The sequence below is a fragment of the Balearica regulorum genome, chromosome 12 (genome assembly GCF_011004875.1).
Source record: "Balearica regulorum gibbericeps isolate bBalReg1 chromosome 12, bBalReg1.pri, whole genome shotgun sequence".
Lineage (NCBI taxonomy): Eukaryota > Metazoa > Chordata > Aves > Gruiformes > Gruidae > Balearica > Balearica regulorum.
This window is the reverse complement of record NC_046195.1, coordinates 19,143,628-19,165,252: the sequence shown is the minus strand read 5'-3', so window position 1 is coordinate 19,165,252 and position 21,625 is coordinate 19,143,628. Positions and strand designations below refer to the sequence as shown.

The 21,625-nt window shown below is 39.4% G+C and overlaps 1 protein-coding gene across 2 annotated transcripts in view; it reads left to right on the top strand.

Moving 5' to 3' along the window:
* Positions 1–504: 504 nt before the first annotated feature.
* The window catches only part of FAM169B (Protein), a 40,513-nt gene continuing 19,392 nt past the window's right edge, over positions 505–21,625 (top strand). For both annotated transcript variants that reach the window (XM_075763937.1, XM_075763938.1), the window contains exons 1-3: positions 505–679; positions 13,350–13,483; positions 16,280–16,379. In XM_075763937.1, coding sequence (XP_075620052.1) covers positions 646–679; positions 13,350–13,483; positions 16,280–16,379 — 268 coding nt within the window. In that variant the 5' untranslated portion in view covers positions 505–645. The remainder of the gene's footprint in view (positions 680–13,349; positions 13,484–16,279; positions 16,380–21,625) is intronic.

The window sequence follows — 21,625 nt, the reverse complement described above, 5'->3', positions numbered from 1 at the left end:
TGGATTCTACTTTCTAATTGACAACTGTGTGCTCGTTTTAATCTCTGTACCTCAATTTTACAGCTTGTAATAACAAACAGCAGGCTGCTCGCCTAGCTTTTCCAAAACTCTCTACCACATTGACAACGCTCACTGCAGTACGTGGCTGAAGAATGCTATAAAAATGTAGTTTTTTGTACTTATATTCCCTCGCAAACCTTCTGCCTCTGCCACCTGAGTTTAAAGAATCTGGCGTTAGCTCTATGGTTTGTCATTCTGGGCCTTTCAAATGAAGACTTTGGAAGTTGTGTTGGAGTTTTGTTAAGACGCGCACCTGGGCTGGCACTTGCCAAAAGCCGCGCCTTGCTAGGGGGGATGAGGGCGGCCCCCTTGCCGGGAGCTTGCGGCCAGCCTCCCCTCGCTTCTCCAGCCTTCATTCCTACACGAACTTCGCCAGACTGTTTACCGTCACCTCCCCCGTCCTTTCGCTTCCCCAGCCGCCCCACGACCGCCGTCCCCGCCTTCCAGCGGCCGCTTTTTCTGTCAGCCAAGCCCCGGCGGCTGCCCTCCGGACCCGCCCTCCGCAGCTGCCCGTGCGGGACCGGGCCGCACCACCACCCCGTCCGGGGCGGGCCACGGCGGTGGGAGCCCGCCTCAGAGGAAGTGATGGAGGACGAGGGAGGAGGAAGAGCAGCCGCTGGTAAGAGGGGAAGGAGAGCGCTCGGGAGCTCCCCCGCGGCCTGGCCTCCTCCGGCCCCTGCCCCGTCTCTCCCCTCATGCGGCCACCCCGCTCATTTCGCCTCCCTCCTGCTCTTGCCCTCAAGCCGGGCCGACTGCCCACCCGCAGAGGCTGGACGGCGGTGCCTGGCTGACGCACCGCCTGCCGGGGCTGTCCGAGGGCGCCGCCGGCGCCAGCCCGCGCCTCCTGTGAGGAGCCCGCGGCGTGTCCCCCCCCCGCTGCGCCGAAATGGCGGGCTCCCCGCGGCACTGCGGCCAGGCTCTCCAAAAGCGGCCAAAACGCCGCAAAACACTCGGGCCTTTCCAGGAAAACGGCTCAGTCGCTTGCGGTCGTGACCGGGCGAGCCCCGTCTCCTCATTGCCGTGCTCCCAGCGCCCTGCTTTCACAGGATCGCTTGAGGGAGATGGCCCAGTCCGACTCCCGTGCACAAAGCGGGGTCCACCAGTGCAGGCTGCTATAGAGTTTTTTTTCCCTTTTCGCAAGCATACAGGTAACTTTTCCTGGTTTTAGACTAGTCCAAACCTGTCCTGAAGCAGAGATGAACTGGTGTGGTGATTTCTGTCAGCTTTGGTTCTGCAGGTGATGCTGGTTGAAGGCTCGTCTCCAAACAGCCTGTTCCCAGTGTGTGTTTAGAGGTCTCACAGCAGACAGGTGCACGAGTTTGGGACTTTAATGGCTAAGTACTTGAGAACTAAAGAGCAAAGGGAATACTGTGTAAAAATATTTCTATGTTTTTAAGGCCAAATCTCAGGCAGCATCAGCAAGTGTTTACCCAAACTGAGCAAAAACATGGTTTAACAAAGGAAGCATGGTTTAATGGGGACAAAAGGAGCAGTAAACACATTGCTTCTTGACCACAGAAGAATAGTTAGTTGTATTATTTTGGTGTGGAAATGAGATATAAAAGGCTTTCTATACTGCAGAGTACCTATCCTTTCTTTTAAAAAGTATTCAGTAAAAACTTTCTTTGCTGATCATGAGCTGACTGTAGAACAATGGTCTCTAATGGTGAATTTTTTTTGGAAAAAAGCCACTCACCCCTCATCTTTCATCAGAAGTGAATTTACTGGTGTTTCTGACTGTTGACAAAGAGCTGCTCTGCCCAGCAGAGGCCAACAGAGAGAACTCTGCCATTCAGTATGTGGTGGACTTTGCTGCTTTGCAAGGAACAGCCGTTATGTTAGTTCGCAAATGGCAGTGCTCCTGGTGCTTGGTAAGGGAGCTGGTTTTAGGACAGGTGGACTTGTCTTCTGCACATGCTCCACTGTGGATTTCCAAGGGAGTCTGGCATGTGTGGTGTTCCTGGTTTATATTTGACTAGGAGCACTTCCAACAATCTCTGTTCACGGACTTGCTTGGATAAGGGCCCGTTGCATCACCTCAGTTAGCTTTTGCACTGCTTTTCCTCCTGTTCTGTTTTTATACTCTTCTTTCTTAATTTGTCACGCTAGCAGGTAAATGGAGAGAAAGTGAATTTATCTTCTGAAACACATTTTAAGTTGCTGCCATTTATCTAAAGCACCTACTTCATCCCCTTCAGTAACATAATGATGTTGTTCATTAGTTCCTCTAGCTGCTCATGGCTAAATGCACCGTAGTCAGATTGCTCTATTTTTTTCCCTCCTATCAGCCACTTATGAAAGTCAAACATTTGTAATAATGCTATCATTTGGTTTTGGTTTTTTTTTGGAAGACTCTCAATTCTGCTGATGTTTTTAAATAAAATATCTCTAGATGAATGGAACTTGGTTTTTCATGTCCAAGCAAACATTGTACTGTTGGACACTTCAGTTAATGTCTGTCTTTTTCCCCTGACTTTTTTATTGCTCTCAAATTGAGAGAGCAATATCCCTTCCTCTTTTGGGATAGCTGCTATTGTTTTTAGGTATCGTCTGAGTTCTGGCTTAGTTATTTAGTTGGATATACCTGTGTTTAAAATAATTACGGAACAATTGGCAATAGGTTGAGTATATAGCACACTTCAAGAGTATATTGGAGTCAGCCATTAGCTCTTCTTGTGCAAACGGTGCTTTTCGGTTCATGTCGTGCTGCAACTGAGATGCTACAATTAGGTCTTGAGGTCTGTTCCTGTTTTTCAGAGGGCAAAATTGCTAACACTTGCAGGTTTCTAAGCCCCTTCATAGGTCCTAGGCAAAACTTACTGTTGAGAAGTAGGCCAGATATTGACCTAGAACTTGAGGTTCTTGTTTTAAAATTGGCCTTGGCACAAGTTCTTTTTTGATTTTAGAACACTGAAAGTTAGATCTGTAGGTGTTAACCATCTAACAGAAAGGCTCAGTGAGTAACAATGTATATACTCTGGAGCCTGAGAAATAGTTAGTTACTGGGTGAGAAACCTGTATGTCTAGTTTAACAATTGCATTAATGAAGCCTTAAATTTCCATCTGTCTCTCTAGGAAGATGGAAATCTCCCTGCCCTCCATGAAATCCATGTTAATGAGTTTATAGGCAGAAGGTTAGTAGCCTGGAAGGTGGAACCACAAAATTCAGGTAGTGTATAGGCACTATATCTATCATTAATGTGGTCTCCACATCTAGGAAAGCTACTCAGAGCTCTAAGATGAGACTGATCAACAACCATACCTCTTCAGTATAACTAAAATCTCATGTATGGAACAGGTAGAATTTTACTCAGACTGAGGAGTGTGTGTATCTAAGAGGTAAGGGCTGTCATAATCTCCTTGCTTTCAATGCCACAGGTAAGGCAAGTTACTGAAACCTTGCTTTCTTTAACATAAATATGTAGTTATGGTCTGAAAGGAAAGAAAACAGGAAATAAAATCCTAACTACTTCCCTCAAAGAAGAAATACAGTCCAAAACCCAGCAAACAAACCTGAGTCCCTTTCCATAATAGCATTGCAATGAATACACTCCTGCCCTTGAAGGAAAGTATGAGAAAACAAACAACACAAGAGAAAGTCTAGCCGGTTTAAATTTGCAAGTGGGAGGTGTGCAGACATCATGGTTGTGAGTGTGTTACAAGCACCTACGTAGAACAGGCTGGTACGTATTTTCCACATTGTGTAACAGTTGCGTACCGAGAGACTCCCAAACACTTCACGTGGCAATTCACAGTTCTGGTGTGTTGTCTTTGCAAAATGATTGGCAGACCCTCAGGTCGCACATATCTGAAGTAAACTGTGTCCTGCTCAGTTACTGAGAGGTCTGTGGATGCTTAAAAATGTTGTGTTGGTAACCTTTGCAACTGCTGTCTGGTGGCTGGTCTTTATAGTATTACTGACAACAGATGGCAAATGGCTCCGCTGATGTAATTCTTGCTAGTGTTTCATTCCTGTGAAGTTGCACAGTTTCAGAATCTCAGAAAGTGCCTCCATATTTTTTCTGTGTAATGATTTCAAGCTAAACTAAATAAAAACATTTTATATTATTCAAATTCCCATGGTGTCATGTGACATTTTTGTAATGATTGCCTTGCAGCAGTTTCAGATAAGTGCACGTTTGGTAGCAATTTAAGGCCTGTGTCCTTTAAGTGATGCTTATTAGTACGTAACAGATGCTGTTTAGAAACATTATGCCTTTTAAGAGGCTCTGCTTTTAGACTACATGTTCTCATTCCAGGCAGACTGTGGATCAGGCAAGCTTGGAGGTATATTGTCGTTTATGCAAAGCCTAAGTCAATTTTCTGCTCTGAAGTCAAGCCATGTGTTTTTCCTTGTTTCTTCCATTCTGGTCATAGCTGCCTTGCCATGTTTTTCCCCCTAGTCATATCTTTGGCTGATTGTTAAGCCATTACAATCAAAACCTTTTGCATTTTTAACCACCAGCAGTGGTTTCTTGTGTCCTTACAGAAGAGCCTGTGTAAACTGAATTTAAACAATCTCAGCCTTACTGTCAAGAGCACAGCAAGCACAGAGTTAGCCCTCTGTTGCCAGCCTGTCCTTCCTTCTCTGCTGCTTCCTCCTCCCAAAAGGAGAAAAAGGGAAAAGCAGAGCCATGCTGATTTTGGAGTACTTTCAAAGACACGTAGAATAGCTGACACAATGGCACAGAGAAACAAGAGAGATGTTTACATATTTCCTCCACGACTTGCAGATGTTTATTAAAGCAAGTTCTGAGACAGGCTAAGAGGCTTGTGATAGCTAGTGCAGGTGATGTATTAATTTACAGCCGCATAATAAATATAGCAAAGTGGAAATTACTGGGGGAAGGGATTTTTTTTGTTTCTTTCCTTTTTTTCTCAAATTAATTGCTTTATTTTGAGATTATTCTGGCTGTACAAATTGCTCCTCGCAAATAATTTGGAGAAAGGCTGCTGGGCGTTCTTAGGCAGACTTATGCACTCTACTGGTGGGAACGGTAGATTTGTCAGATGTAAAGCATTTGCAACTCATATTATGTGGTAGCTGAAACTGGTATCCCTGAAAATATAGACAGTTGTCTCATATTTTCATTGCTACTTTGTGGTTTGTTTTGGGTTTTTGTTTGTTTGTTTTGGGTTTTTTTGTGGAACATTGTTCTTTCTGATAGCAAACCAGGGCTTTCAGGTACTCTTGGGATGCCACACATACTGCCGTAGTTTGTATGACATGAAGGTAAGGGCTGTGTGTAGTGCGGCCTTAGGTTTCCCACACCTGCTTTGAATGATGGTAGTAATAGGAAAATGTATTTAATGTGGTACATAAATACTAGCCCTGGTGCCAGGTTGTGACGGTGAGTGTTTCAGTAATAATTTTAAATGCTCCTTGGTCTTAAAATACGGCTATTTTCTGAAGCTGCCCTAACTGTCAGTCTGTCTGGCTTCTCCCTATGGGAGGAAATCATCTCCATGCTAGACCGTTTGCCAAACTCAGTTGTCATTTCCTGCCATTTCACTATTCCTTGTTTATGAGGATGGGGGACATTGTCTTCCTCTTTTCCCTTGAGTTATAGGATGACTTTTGATCAATGTATCCTCCTTTCTATCTTCCATCTTTGTAAAGGATTGAATTGCCACTATCTACATTTGAACTTGCGATTCATAAAAGCTCTACTGCTGTTCATGGAATCTTTGCTGTCATTTTCCTTTCAAATCAGCTTCTTTGAATAATGAAAATACTCCAATGATATATTTCAGTGTCATTTGAGGCCTCCCGTTTCTTCTTTGCTTATATTTCAAGAGTCAGACTGTAGTTTGAGGTCAGGCCTGGACTATGAACTTCTGCTGGCATAGCTATTTTGGCTATTGGTGTGATGAAGTGGGATATAGCACCAACATACCTGCTGGGAAAAACCCCTGAGATGGACACAGTCCTTCTGGAAAACTTGTATATTTTTCTTGTATGTTTTATTTTGCTTAAGGGGTAGACAAATAATTAAGTTGACAAATTTAGATTTTTGTTCTTGGATATGCAAAAATTCAACTACTGCCTTCAGTAGTTGAAGTTAGCCTTTTCCAGGAACATTTCTGTCCGTTTCTTGGTTGTATATAAAGCAGTGTATATTACAAACTCAGTTCTGATGTGCACAGGTTCAGAGGTATGAGCAGCAATCCCACTGAATCAATGGAATTTCCTTGAGGAAAACCTGATGTGAACATGAACCATAAAGCCTTAAATTACAATGTCCCTTTTCTTCAGTACTACATCTTCTCTGATTTACTCTGCGAGCTCCCTCTTTCTTTTTTACATTTAAGCTCTGTGAAGAAGAGAGTTAAATGTGCAGAAGTATGAATTCCTGAGATGTCATAGTTACAGCTGGTAGCACTTCCATGGTTTAACAGTATGCTACAGTTTTTATTGATAAAGTCTGTTTCTGGGCCATAGTACCTCAGCTTTTTTCAATTACATTAGGTTAGAGCTTTGTGCAAAACATGCCAGTCCAGATGTGCATTCTGTGTATAACAGGACAAGGGGTAGCCTGTTTACACAGATGTATTTTAATTTATCTGTACTGTGCATGAGCGTGGCTTTATTTTTGTTAAGTGTAACATTGCTGAAGATCCGTCTGAGGGATGGAACGTGTTTGCTGGAACTTTCAGTACAGGAGTACTGCAGGTTAGAGTTGATTAATGCCATTGTGTGATCCCTTCAATATGCACTTGCTTTTCTAGGTTTGAAAACGTTTTAAATAATGTGGTTTCATCTAGATATTTTTCCAAAGGGAGCCAAATACTTAAATCAATTATTTAATTCCCTCATCTATTTTTTTTCATTTCATAAACTTTAAGTTTTGGAAAGTAAATAACACATGTGGCTTGTGGACCCTGGTCATACAAGGGCCTGAGGGCCTTCAGAGCTCATTGAAGTGAGTAGAAATTGAAGGTGTTTGACATTTTTCAGAGTTAAGCTTGCCGAGTCTCTGTCTTGCTCATCTACATTCTCCTAAATAGATGTGTATACTTAAAGCTATTTCTTTCCCTTTTCTGAAATAAGTAGTTAAAATGTGTTAGTGGGGATGGGATGGCTAATATGATAGCATCCTGCATTTGGGATGTCTAACATTTGGTCTGCCCTGCATTTGAGTGACAGAATTTGCAGTAATGACATATATAGCTGCAGTTGAACTCATCACTTTAATCTGTTTGGTTTCTTAATTGGCAATGGGATTAGGATTATTTATTTCCCTTCTGCCTTCATTTATTGATTCCGCAGCAGAAAGTTATTTACAGATACTTGTATTTAGTTTGTCTTCTGAAGCCCTCCTTGCAGTTTGATTTGTGATAGAATAGTAATATATAAATGGCATTTTTGGATTGAAACATGGAAACCTGTTAATGCCGGTGCTTTTTTTTTTTTTTTTTTTTTTTTTTTTTTTAATCCTTGATGTTAAGAGTGATTGCTCTATTAGTAATGGTGAAAAGCACTGCAGTGGGGAAGATCATTGTTTTCATTAATGATGTACGGCATGTGGTTAAGAGCTGCCTTGCCGTGTTGGACAGATAGCACACCACAGCCTTTGCCCACTAGCTCTGTTGCCACCACATATTGTTATGATACTGAAGTTTCACTTACGCTAGAACTTGGGCTTTTGACATGTACTTGCCTAATTAAATTCAGGATATGAGAGTCAGGTTCTGCATGTACTCCCAGGAACATGCCAAAGACCTCTTCCTTCAGTTGAAAGGTTAAATAAATATGGTTGTCTGATGATAACCATATGCATAGAGCTGTTCAAATTCATTGGAAGGAACAGAGAAGAGTTGATGTTGAGCACTGCTGTTTAACACAGAGCTTCCACTCCTGGGGGAGGGTAATGGAAAGCGCTTTTGTTATATGTGCACAATTTAGGACAAAAAAAGTTATCTTTAGATCCTAGACACTGTCATGGTTGTGCTGCCATAGTGTGACAGTGACAGTCCACAGGAGAACAGAGAACAGTTTGTGTTATATGACTTTGTCTTTTTATGTTGTGACTTCAGAGGCACTGATAAGGAAAATGTCACACCCTTTTGAAGTGGTAGATAAGACATACACTTAACTGATAAGAAACCAGACAGAAGATGCAGTGATTTGTTGGGGGCCGCAAAAACACACCTGTGGTAAGAATAAATCTTAGGAGTTCTGATCTTCATTGCCTGGTTTAATTACAAGAACATTCCTTCCTAAATATTGGCAAGATATGCAGACTTTTTGTGTTGCTGCACGTATGTTTGTCTCATATTGCAAAGTGTTCTCTGATTTACAAAAAAAGGGAAAATACTTCTTGGACAAAGAAACTCACAGAACTGTCAGAAACGCACAGAATCTGCTGAAGGCTTTTTTCTTTCTTTTTTTTTTTTTTTTTAATTGTGAAACATATTGGCATGAAAATAAAGCCAATAAATAAAACCAATATTGCTATTGCAAGCATTAGAAATGGTAAAGCTGAATAAAAAAATGAAACTTAGAAATGTTAGGTTATTTTTAGCTGTCTTATTTCTGCACCACTAGAAATCACACAAGTGTTTTTCATACTTCTACATGTAAAAATATGCACAAAGTTGCACAAATGTAGGAAGATGCACAGCCCAGATACAAATCCTGTGGTGACTGATGGCTCTTCTGTAAACATACAACTCTTAATGGATGCATGTAGTATCCTTCTCTGTGTTTGCAGAACATGAAAAAGTAGTTGTAGGATAAATGATTAATTTACTTCAGACATAACACTTTTCATGCTTCATCTACAGTGAGGTTGATGTATTTTGCTTTACAATCTGGCTGCATCCTAAATGCCCCTACAAATTTCTGAAATGGGCTTTTCAACAAGTATTTCGTGGGAGTGCCAGCAATACCTCAACGCATCTTAATCATCCCAATGGTGTGTCTAGTCTGAAATAATTGCATCACCAACTTGTTGGCTTAAGGAAACATTATTAATAAGAATAGAAAATTCTTAATGAAAGCAAGTATCTCTTGTTTCATAAATTGTGTATAGGGTTCGTGATCAAAAAGGACTTAAGTATATTGGCAATACATACTAATTTGAAACTTAAATGAGTATTTAAAACACATTACAGAGACAGAACTGATTGTCCTAAGTTGTAACTGTTTTGTTGGATAACGGCAAAATAGTAAAACTAATACATTGGTGCTAAAATGACTAGTCTAGTGAAAAAGCGCTTGAGGAATAGAATAGTGATTTGAATTGCTGTAGCATTATATTCATAAGTCAAGTCTGTGGTTATGTTTATATTGTAGTTAAATTATTTCTATTATGGCATAGGGTTTAGCTGCAGAGGATATAGAAGTATCATCAAAAAGAATCTTCAGAATATCTGATTAGATTGAAGCATGTCACTTACCTTTAGGCAGTACAGCAGTCTGTAGTTTCACTTGTGGAATTTCACGTACAAGTGTGTGCACCATGTGTTTTTTGTTGTATTGAGAATAAATTCTTTTCCCATGGAAAAATATTTCCTGCTTATTTTAACTGATAGAATGAAATTCTTGCTGAATCTGTAATGATGGGGTCTGTCTCTAATCTACAAAAGTTAATTTCTAGTTTAAGGTGGAATATTGTCTTCTATTTTGTGATCGCATTTGTTATTTATCTACCTGATGCAGAACATAAGCATGTTAAGCAGATCTATCTGGATTCCCACATATTGATCTTTTTGGATCATAAGTGAACTTTGTCTGACTTTTACCTCTCAAGAAGGATATTTGTCCGCTTCATGAAACCACCATAAAATTCAGTTCTCTATTCTGGAGAAAATCAGAGGTGGAATAGCAGTGGGTTTAGAAAAAGCTGAGTTTGATCAGGACTGAAACCAGAGCCTTGGTTTATGTCTTATTGGCATAGCTGCATGACGTTTTAGGCTGAGGTACCTATAGGTGCTAGAGTAGTATCTATCTCATAAAGATGACTGAATTGTATGGGCAGTACCTGCTTGTTTGTATAGCTGGTTTTAGCTGCAGCTTTTCACTTTAAAAATCAGATTCTTATTGCAAATTGATGACAAATCACTAGAGTGCGAGGAGATGCACTTACACATCCTCGTTTGAGAATGTGGCCCGGACTGCTCCATGGAAACAAAAGAGAGGAGAAGCAGAAGCAGTGTTAGTTTTTACTTTAAAATTTATTCTGTATGCTTCAAATGGAAATGTGCCCATTCAGATTTCTCATTTATTTATTTCTAGAAAAGTTTTGGGGTTTGTGTTTGGTTTTTGGTTTTTTTGTTTTGTTTTGTTTTCCAGTGGAATTGCATAAACTTCCTCGTCCTTTGTCCTGAATGCCGGTGCCCTGTAAAAGACAAAGTCTGGTACCTGTCTGTAAACCCTTCATTTTCACTGCCACCGTAGAATCTACCAGGATGATGTCTTGACCTTGTTTACCAGCTTTGGCTATTTAAGATGGCAGCCACTTCAGCGCGAATGTCAGGAATCCCTCTAATGCAGTAGGCCTCCCGTTCTAAATTTACTCTCCTTATGGTTTATGGTCCCTCCTCTGTGGCTGCAGCAAGAGGCCCCCTTTTTATGACTCACCCCTCCTGCCCCCCTTCGCTCCCTCCCTTCCTCGCTCCCTCCCTTCCCCAGATGGTAACCCTTTGTGCACATTGCCTGTTTGAAAGAAGGGTTCGCTGGGTGTCTAGCAGATTGGCTGCCACAATGTGGTCTTTTGTTGCCGCTAGGTAAGATCAAATTCGAATGAAATCCTGTAATTCAGATTAGGTTAAAAGGCTGTCCTTGGAACTTCGCAATTTTGGTATCCCAAGATGCTGATAGGGGCCTCAGACTGAAGCACTCACAGGAGAACAGCACTGCTTTTCTTCTAAAGAGAAGTTAACAAATGATTTTGCAATTCATTTTGGAACCTTTATAACATCCCATTAGCCAGCAATAATTATTGTTGTATTCAAATGCCTAATAACAATAGTTATGGTTAGATTTTGTAGAGGTTTTTATTTGTTGTTTCTGTATATAAAAAAAAAAGCGTAAAAGGAACATATACAGGAGGGTGAATATAATTTCTTCACTTTGTACTGGCGAAAACTGGGAAACACATTAGTTAACATGAAAAAAAAATCAAACTAGTGTTTTTTCTCCTGCCTATAGGAGCTGAACAGTAGTAGTGGTATGTGCATGTGCGTGTACCAGTTTTGGGAGAGGATGTTCACAAAAGCCAGCCTTAGCACAACTGACTTCTTGAGGATACTCCAAGGTATCTAAAGTTAGACTTTTGCGCCGTATTGTCACTAAAGGAACCTCATTCTCACTCCCTTCCTGTATTAATGGCAAGTTGATCAGAAGTTTTCTCTAATGCCTCATTATTTAATTTGTGACACTATTTCATCCTTCCTTCAAATGGTCACTATTACCTTACAATACAAGCATGTTATATACCAGAAAGTTAGTGTAACTTTGAAGGTACTAGTTGTTTCGTTCAGTCAGGACAAAATGTGATTGTGCTTCTTAAATTGCTTTGGCTTAACAATGGCAGGATGTAGCCTTGTAAGCAGCGTCTCATGAATAGTATTTATTAGCAGGGCCAAAATTTTTCTTTGTGCTAAACTTCAGTCTTACATGCTGCTTTTTTGTAAAGAATTAATTTACTAGTAAATTTACTTCAGTAAATTACTAAAGTTTTAAATAATAATCTTCATTTTTTTCTTTTCCCTTATATGGCTTCTTTGCTTGATGGTGTTACACAGTACACTGGGGAAGGCCGCTGCAGAAGAAAACTGCCAGTGCTAAGTACTGGCCGGGATTTTATAATGTGACTCAACTTGCCAGTGTTGCAATGCTGCTTTCTCTCCTGTTTTGTCACATACAAACATACTATGAAAACCATTTGCAGAGTAGCTTCTGTTCAGCATTCTGACTACATAGTTTTGCTGTCAAGCCTCAAGATGTAAGCTGATTGCCTGCAAAGGGCAGGAAAATAGCGTTTAAAACATTTTAAAAAGTGCTGGATGGTGGTGAATTATCAGTTGTAGTTTCTTACCCTTTTGCTGAGGAATCGGATAGTGATCACTGCCAGAGGGAGGATGGTGGGATTGTGGGTGAATAGTCTGACCTGGTACTACAAATCCCATGCTCCTACTTTTACATGGAAAGGTATATTTTCAATATGGTACTTTATGATTCATAGTTTTTGAGTCTTAATATAGATGGTTCTTGGAATGGTCCTCGTAAGACTGTGTATTGTCTTAGCTGTTTACTTTGCACTTACTATCAGTACAGTTATTTCACAATAAACTTGGGTCACAGGAGCTGCCATGTGAGAGCAAACCATGGAGGATTCGGAGCTAAGATTCCAACTATAGCAGCATGGTAGAAGATTTTGTCCTCAGTTTAGGGCTTGCAAGGGTTGCAGGTATAGCTTGTTGATTGAAAGCCCCTTAAATTGAAACTATTTCCTTCCTATGGCACAATACTATTTGTATTGCTAGCCCATTTCTTCTGATGTTCTTTTTCTTGAGCTGGTGATGAGCCACCAATCAGTATGATTTATTATATTAGAAAGAAGTTGCTTGGTTCCTTGCAAGCACCGAGTTGGATGTTGAATTTAGGTAACAGTCATCAAATGTATGTAATTTTTGTTTGCAGGCAATTAACAAATACCTTGCATGAATACCCTTCAGCATTGAGTCACATGGATTAAAAGTTTTGTTGCATAAAAGATGGTGGTTACCATTTTGAGAACTCTTATGTAGGTAAATATTTTAATATTTTTTTACATTATTTCATTGTTGTGAAAGTGCCTAATTGAAGTTACTCAAAAAAAGAGAAAGAGAAAACTAGTGATATACAACAGATCCTGGACTGACCCATAAAGGGGCAGTCTTCCAAGAAAGAGTGGAAGCTTTGGAATTCTTCTCCCGTTATATTTTTGGACTGTAGTAAAACTCAGGCTGTGTTTTGAAGTTTTTTTTGCTCTTACAGCTTTAAAGCAATTTACTTATACCTAGAGAAATTTGAGCCTGTGCTCGCTGAATTCAAAGGAGACAAATGTGATTTGATCCCATCATGGTTCTACTTTGTAAAATTGCATGTTAAATGGTAAATAACATATAGATAGGTTTTTACCAGCCTTACTATTTTAGACTAGGGTTGTACAATAGGCTCTAATGGGAACAGTAAGGGCCCAGCTACACCAAACAGCTGCTGGAGCAACTGAGGTTTTAAAACTTGTGTTTCTTAGTTCATTAAAAAAGTGAAAATGTCTTGTGTTTTATTTTAACTACAGGTCACCTCTACTTGGTAGATACATTAGCAGGAGATCCAGAGGTTCTGCAAATAGACGCTGAAACATACTATGACAAACTCTTGAAGAAAGCATCATCCACTCCTGATGTTTTTTTGATCCCTGGAGGAGAAGAGGTAGTAGGCCGATGTTTTTCATACTGCAAGTTAGATACTTGCAAACTAGTTTGTTGGTTTTATTCATGGTCTGTCTGTGAATAGGGGTAAACTGGTGTGGCCAGATTACAAATCTCTTAAGATCAGCAAATTCTGCGTTATTTCAAGTAGTTTTCATGTTGCAAATGAGAGAGAAGCATAAAATACAAGTCTAAAACCCTCTGAGTGTGGATGAGGGTTTGAAGTACTAAGCTGAACTTTGCATCTTGACCTGCCACCTCACAGGACTGAATCAAAAGTGAATTTGAGGGACGTTTACACCACGGCACAGCTCTGTATTCTGCCTCTACTGTGCAGTTTACACAGGCATTGTGATACAGTCTATCTTTTGTTTCCATTCTTTCCTATACTTATATTGATATTTTTGAATATGAATTCTCCCTAAGCAATTCTGATCAGATGTGATTGATAAATTATATAAATACTGTAGGTGCCAATGCTTTAGGAACCATTCCTGAGTCACCTGGGGAATGCATTGGAGATGACTGAGCAGGCCTATTAAAAATTCTGACTTTAGTCAACCTATGAAACCTTTCATTCTGGGCATTTTCTAGATCATAAAAGATGTGTGTTAAGCTAAGTGTTATTGTACTATCAAACCAGAAAGTGGATTAGTTGAAATAAATGTTTGGAATATGGTGGCTTTTCTACAATTTAGGAAAATAATGTGCAGTAGTTTCCAGAAAAATACTGTTTCAGGTCAGTAGCTTCATCTTTGAGCAGTGAATGTAACTAGCTTTAAATACTGTTTTAATGCCCTCTAGTGGACCATGTAGAGTTAAATACAAACAAACCTGAAAATGCAAAGATCCCCTCCATTTAGGGCTTCTGTGTCCTTACCTCAGCCTTTCATGCCTGATTGTACTTTTCGAGGCTCATTTGCTGTTCCATTAGAAGGGAGGGTAAGCTAAAACCCCAAGCAATGCTGTGTGTATCCCTGCAATAGCTAGACACAGTGAGATCAGTTAAAGGTGGACTTCTGGCTTTTGATTCAGAACTGTCTTGATTTTTTGGCTTGTCATCAGACCTTAAATATATCACATGACTGATTTGAGTCTCATAGCAACACGTTTCTCTTTGCATTCATTTAATTCAGGTCTAACCTAATCTGCAGTCAGACAGCTAGTCAAGGGCATAAGTAATGGTAGTGTTCTTGCTATATTTTTTTTTTCCTTATACTCTATAATAAATAGTTCAAAGAATGTTGACATTTTGTAATTAAAAATAAATTAAATATAATAAGGTAAAGCTTCCATCCCCAGTGAACATCTGAGCTCACAATCTGTATTAGATACCTAAAACCTGAAGGATGAGGATTTTGATGTTTGAATAATGGCTGCAGTTACCAGACTGTTTTTTCTTTGTGCGTCTGAATTAAAGCAGGCTTTATGTGGCAGGACTGGCAAACATGAATAATTATTTAGCAAGTGTTAAGTGGCTGTCAGCCCACTTGCTTGCATCACAGAACTTCTTTTTGGTATGACGTGGTCTTTGGTCAAGCATTCAGTACACAAATATCAAGGATTATTGCAAGTCAGGATGGAAGCACATTGGCACCTTCATACACAGAAAGCTATGCTTGGCTCATGCTGATGATGTTAGCAGCTGTGAAAGTGCACATTACCTTATAAAACAAGATAACAATCATAACAGTATTGGAAATACTACTGGCCTTTTCATTATAATAATGCTCGCAGGTGCCATAATGACATCATTGCTGTTGTATTTGAAGCATGCAAAGAACGACTGAATCCCCAGAACATACTGAGATTTTGGGAAGCTCATGAATACAGATTTCAGGCAGTTTTCTTTTTTTTTTTTTTCTCTGGAGTCCAGCATAGATGATCCTAGGATTCTGGCACTCATAAACTAGTGAACACTGGTTTCAAATTAAAGTTGTTATCTTGAATAATCCATATTCATACTACTCCTTTCATGCACCAAGAAATATTAAATGTATCACATGACTGATTTGAGTTTCATAGCAAACTGACAAATGGGTGCAATTAGAGAGAGAGGCACACCCACACATACACAATGGACCAGATTTTTGAAAGTACAGTACATACTGTGCTAAATTATGCATGCTCTTTGCCTGTACCTAAACTTACATGAGAGCATTTGCAATATTCATATGGAAATCGTCATCTCTATGCATATAGAGCTGTTTGAGCACAGTAATTTTGTGTTTATGTGTCATGTCATTTAGAAGTTTAGTCTAAGACTGAGAGCTTGAGAGCTGCATTTTTTATTTTAGCTTTGCCTGCAACATAACCACCTTGTGCCAATTATCTACCCTCCCTGTGCCTCACAGATAAACTGCCCAGGCACTGCCCTAATGCTTTGATACTCCCTGTACCCTGAGGCTTAATTCATTGTTTGCAAAACACCACAAGTACTCAGCTGGACGATGCTGTAAGAAGTGCAAGTTGTATTTGTTTTTATTTGAAGTGTCTGGTCTTTCATAACACCATTTGTCTGCATGTAACAATGTTCAAAGCCAGGTTATGTAGTAATAAGTTGGCATTAAGGTCTTCACTAACTTCGGTAGCTTGATTTCTTTGAAATTAACATTACTTACTGATAATATTAGAATATTATGTATCTTTCAGTGCTGTGAAGTTCAGGACTGAGAGGGTGTTGTACTAAGCTTATACCATACATGTTAGTAAAACATACCATAAATGCATCTAATACATGAAATACTTCTCATGAGCTTTGCAGTATGAACAGCTATAGGGCTTGTTTGTTTTTTAGGTTAAACTTGAAGATTCCTGTGTGTGTTTTGTCCCTCTCTACCGAAATAATCCTACTTGCAAAATGTTGCTGTTAACTGATCCAAAGGATAAAGAGACAGGTTAGAATTGGTCAAAATATTTTGAAATTTGAGTAGTTGTACTTTCTTTACTTTTAAGATGGTCTGCTGGTTTATATATATTTAAATATTTTGTGTTTTGTTTTGAATATGAAGCAGATTTAGTTTACCTGTCAGGAATTTGTGTTGGTGGGCTACTGATTAAAAGGGATGATTGACAATCAGGGCTTTTAAATTCTATATATAGCTCTGTTGGTAGCTGAAAAGTCATCTCACCTTGGGTAAATCTGTTATTCTTTCTGAGTTTGTTCAATGGGGTAATATTTTTATAATTCAGGATGATATGAAATTTAATGCATTATAGTTTGGATAGAATTCTGAATCCTTAAACAAGAGCAAGTATATACATGACATTGTATTAAGTCTTACTGATTCTTATTTATATTATTTTTACTTTATGGTATCTTCTTCAGTCCTACGTTTAGTTGCCTCCTATTTCCAGTACTGATGTGTGAGGGGTAAATTTGGAGTGAGACCATGCTCAGGAATTGAGTTAAATCCATTTTATTTGGCAGTCGTCCCAAGATACTCTTTAAACTCTACTGGCTTTGCCTTGCTTACTGCTAGTAATGCTGGTGTTTTCCTATTACAGCCATGTGTCAGCCTGACAGGGATACACTACAATTGTGTTACAGGCAGTAGAAGTCAGTGTGTGCTTACTGGTGTTTCTGTTTCATGAGTCACTGCTTAGAGTGTTACTAAGATTTGATCAATAATTGTATCTCAGTTTTATCTTCTTGCTATAGGGATTGCAGTATCTTCAGACACAGCCTGATTTCTTCCTACTTACTCTCTTGGGCAAGTGTCTTTGACTATGGAATGTGAAACAATGAAAATGTAAAATAAGTAACAACTCTTGATACCACTGTCATTGATGGGAAACTTTACTCTAGGTTGCATAGTACCAAAAGCCCAGGTTGCAACTCACCCAGTTTAAATGAGGAGTGTTGGAGCTGTTGTGAAGCAATGGGCTGTAGAATTTTTGTAACATCTACAACAAAGACATGAACCCATGCATTGATCCATTGTATCATTTAGGGAATACAGAACACATTAAATGTCTAAAACTTTCAACTTCCAAACTTGTGGCAGCAAACTAGGGACATTTGTCATTAAAACCTTTTTTTTTTTTTTTTTTTTAAATAAGGATAAGCAATAAATTACACCTGAAAGGCTTTAATAGCCAGTATTCTTAATAATAGAACAAAGGCAAGGCGAAGAAGTTTAGCACTCTATGTTCAGTTTTAAGTGTGCCAGGTAACGATCTTACACTCCTAGAACAGGTACTATTAGTGTAACTAAGTGTTCATTGTTCAGTCCAAACCCTGTAACCAGGAAATTTCTTCATAAGAACAAAAAAAAAAAGATTAAGATCGCATGTGGTTAGAGATGAACTCTGCAAAGTTTTCCAGCTCCTTTTACCTATGATTTCAATTGGATCTTTGCTAATGGGTTGTGATTCACATAGGTGAAAGTAGGAGATTTTTCCTTTAAAACTATTGATATAGAATTACTTTCCTGACATTAATTTATATATTCCATTAACATTTTTCAGAAGAGAGATAGGCACTGGTGTGATAAAGGAGAGAAGTGTCTACACCGGAGGCCAAACTTGCTCTGTGAGTGCAGTTGTGCATACCTACTGACTCATGTCCAAAGGAATGTCGTTGAAAACAGCATTAAGTTGGTTTAGGCTGCACAAGAGGAGTGGGGATCTGTAACAACTACAATGCAGAAATAAAGAATTATTAAATAAATGCAAGTGAAAGCAGTGCATTTAGCACAAATCTTCAGTTAAATAATCTAATAGTATTAGGAACAACAAGTATTAATGAGATACGTATACACAAGGAAAAAATTATTTTCCCACAGGAACAAGTCAAACAAGTCCACATTGGAGCCTAAATTATATGATAGTTATCTACATTAAAAGCTTAAACCTAGCAGAATAAACACATTATTATATTATAAACAACAGACTGAGTGACTACTGTGAGCCCCTTGCAAAACTTTAGTTTGAGTCACGAACCCATAGTCACAGAAACAGTCTCACAGAGATCAGTAAGTCTAGTTATTTAAGTAAGGCCTACAGCATCTGGCTTTTAATGTTTCCTTTTAAAGGCATGATTTAAAAGATTTTACTGGAAGTTCTTTGGTTCTGGATTTTATATGCTATAAACATGTGGCCAGCCTTTGTACACACAGCAAATTTGACTGACATGATTTTTTTCTTTAGATGAGTTTTAATAAATTTTCATTAGTTTTCTAAAGTCTGCTGGGGTGTGTGTATATGTGTGTGCATACCTATACATATGGGTATATACATTTGAAGTATTTAATACAAATATTTTTTCCCACAGTTCAACAGATCTGGAATTGACTTTTAAGGCAGCAGACTGTGTTAATGTGGCAAGTCCATCTGGATTTGCTTACCTATATGACCTTTTGTTCTGACCAGTGAACAGATCAAATTGTTTCAAAACCAAGTCCTTCAGAGAGAAGCAATATTTATTAACTCAGTCATCGTTACTTAAGGACATGGGTAGAAAGTTAAAACACTAAGCAGGCTGCATGATTATTTTTCCTCCCTTGAGCTTTACACTTTTCTTGTGAACTCAGGTTTCATCCAGGCAAACAATCTTGCTGTGGCTGATCTCTTTCTCACGTGCTGTCCGGTGCACCTGCATTTTAGTTTTGCTTCACACCAGGAATGCTCTTAGAAGCAAATTTCCTGGTTGTCCCTACGTACTGTGCTTCAGTCGATAAAAGGAGCAGCCTTGGGCTGCGTGGACTGGATTAGTTTTGGCTGAAATGAAATTAGAGGATGCGCTCCAGAAGCACACTGATGTGCCCCAACCTCTAATGGGCTTTTAGTTTTCAGCACAAGGCTAGAATTTGCGAACATCAGGTTCTCTGCACCAAATATTTTGCTCTGTGAATTCAGTTTTGTTAGTCTTAGTCTTGCTAATGCAAACATGGCCCACTGATTTTTCCTCTTGCAATTCATTTGGATGTTTCTGAAGTCCAATGAGGGAAGGCAGCCAAGGGTGTTCCAGGGTACGCCGGGGTAGAGGAGTAGAGGTGCTTTACTGAGAAGCAATTGGAGACAGAGTAGAAGATGCAGCTAATAAGTGTGTAGGGCATGTTTAGTTGTGTACTTCTCAGGTACTGGTTTAGATAGTGAAGCAGCAAGAAGCATTAGAATCCTCATTGCTTGGTTCTGCCACAGCATATTGCTCCCAAGAGCCGCAACCTTCCTCTGCTCCAGTAGGTCAGGTGACCGGTGACTACCAAAACCCTGGCTAGAGCCTTTTCAATTTAGTTCTCTTCTCCAGTTCTACTCCTGGCACCATCAGTTCCTTCAGCTTTGCTCCTGGTCGCTCCCCAATATGCCTCACCTCCTAAAACGAACTCTGGAGAAAGTCTTGCCAATTGCTGGGGTTAACCAGACACTGGAGCAGGTTGTCCAGAGAAGTTGTGGATGCTCCATCCCTGGAAGTGTTCAAGGCCAGGTTGGATGGGATTTTGGGCAACCTGGTCTAGTGGAGGGTGTCCCTGCCCATGGCAGGGGGGTTGGAATTGGATGGTCTTTAAGGTCCCTTCCAACCCAAACCATTCTGTGATTCTATGATCCTATGAACCAGACACCTGGGCAGTACCTTAATCTCAATGAGAAAGCTGTATACCTTGTACATCTTATGTTCATATGTGATGGGATTTCCTCTTTCAGCTTCATTTGTGTTTACATCTATAATGGTTAAGTATTGCAGAGATAAAATGATGTATACAATACTTATGAAATAATATCCATAGTAATATTCTTATTTTTCCACAGTTCCCAAAGAAAATATTGTCAATCTAGTAATTTATGTTTGAAATTTGAAAAATAGTGAATTTAGCAGCCAAGCTACAAGTTTGCCTGTGAAAAGCTTTAAAGTTTGATGGCATTTAATGCTTGAACATAGGTTAAAGGGGAGTTGATTCTAACACTGAAATGTACATTTGATCATCTTGATCAGATGGGTTGTCCAGAAGTGATGTGTAGCTTGTGGTCTGAAATGACCTGCATATTTCAAAGAGAAAATGGATATGGTAGCTTTTCCATAGGACTTGGTCTTGGTTGGGAGCATTTTTAATTTATTTTTGATGGGCTGAGTGTTCTGTTCTGTTAGTATATCTGTACAGATATTTTTATGAGAATGTAAATTGTGTTGCAAGGGCTTACAGAACATAGCATGGGTGATTAACATCTTTATAACACTAAATAAACATACCCTATTGTGGCATTTTCTGTACGCTGTATATAATAATTTACAATAACTGTTAGATGCCATGGAACATTTATCACAAGACATTTGCAACAAATCACTGAGTAAAACTTGAATTGTAGAAGAAAATGTAATTGGTTGCAGGAAAGATATCTATCTTAGATACCTGAATGGCTGCCATTACTGCAGCATCTGCATGCCTCCCAAGCTTTAATGTATTTATTTCGATAAGACTCTTAGGAGAGAGAGAGAAATGCTCTTATTCCATTTTAAAGACAGGGAACTGGGGGCACAGCTTTTCAGGCTATGTCAACGTTGCAGAGCGCAGTTTAATGTAGGATCTCTGAACTTGCTCCACTATCAGAGCTGACCTAGGCTTTGTTGCTTGGAACTACTTGTTCGGGTAATTTACCATTCTCCTTCCAAGGTGGAAATCTGGCAAAAGCAGCCTCTGTAAGTGTTTCATCAATCTGAAATACTGCCAAAATTAAGGTAAAGATGATTTTATCTAAGGTAACGAACTGGTACATTCTATATTTATTAAACAAACTCAAATTACATATCTCATATATAGCATTGCCTTTAATTTAGTTTGTGACTGAGGGATGCATTTCAGCAATTCAGATGAAGGCTGGGAAAAAAGAAGTACCATGCTGGATGTTGCTTTAACATTTCTGCTTTACTCTGTGTGTAGAGTCCTGATGTGCACATTTCATTCAAATAGTTGCACACCAGTGTGGGAAAGTTTGGCCAGCATACCCTAGAAAGTAAAAATATAATCCAGACCTGGGCTGGGAAGTGATCCATGTTTGCCTAGCAAAAGGAGACATTTCATAATCACAATTGCATTATGCTTAGTGCCTAATTCAACTCCGTGTTTTTCAGTACTGTATTCGAAATACCCGTAGTGGGTATGGAATCGTGTGCTTCACGGGCTCTCAGCTTCTTGCAACACTCTGA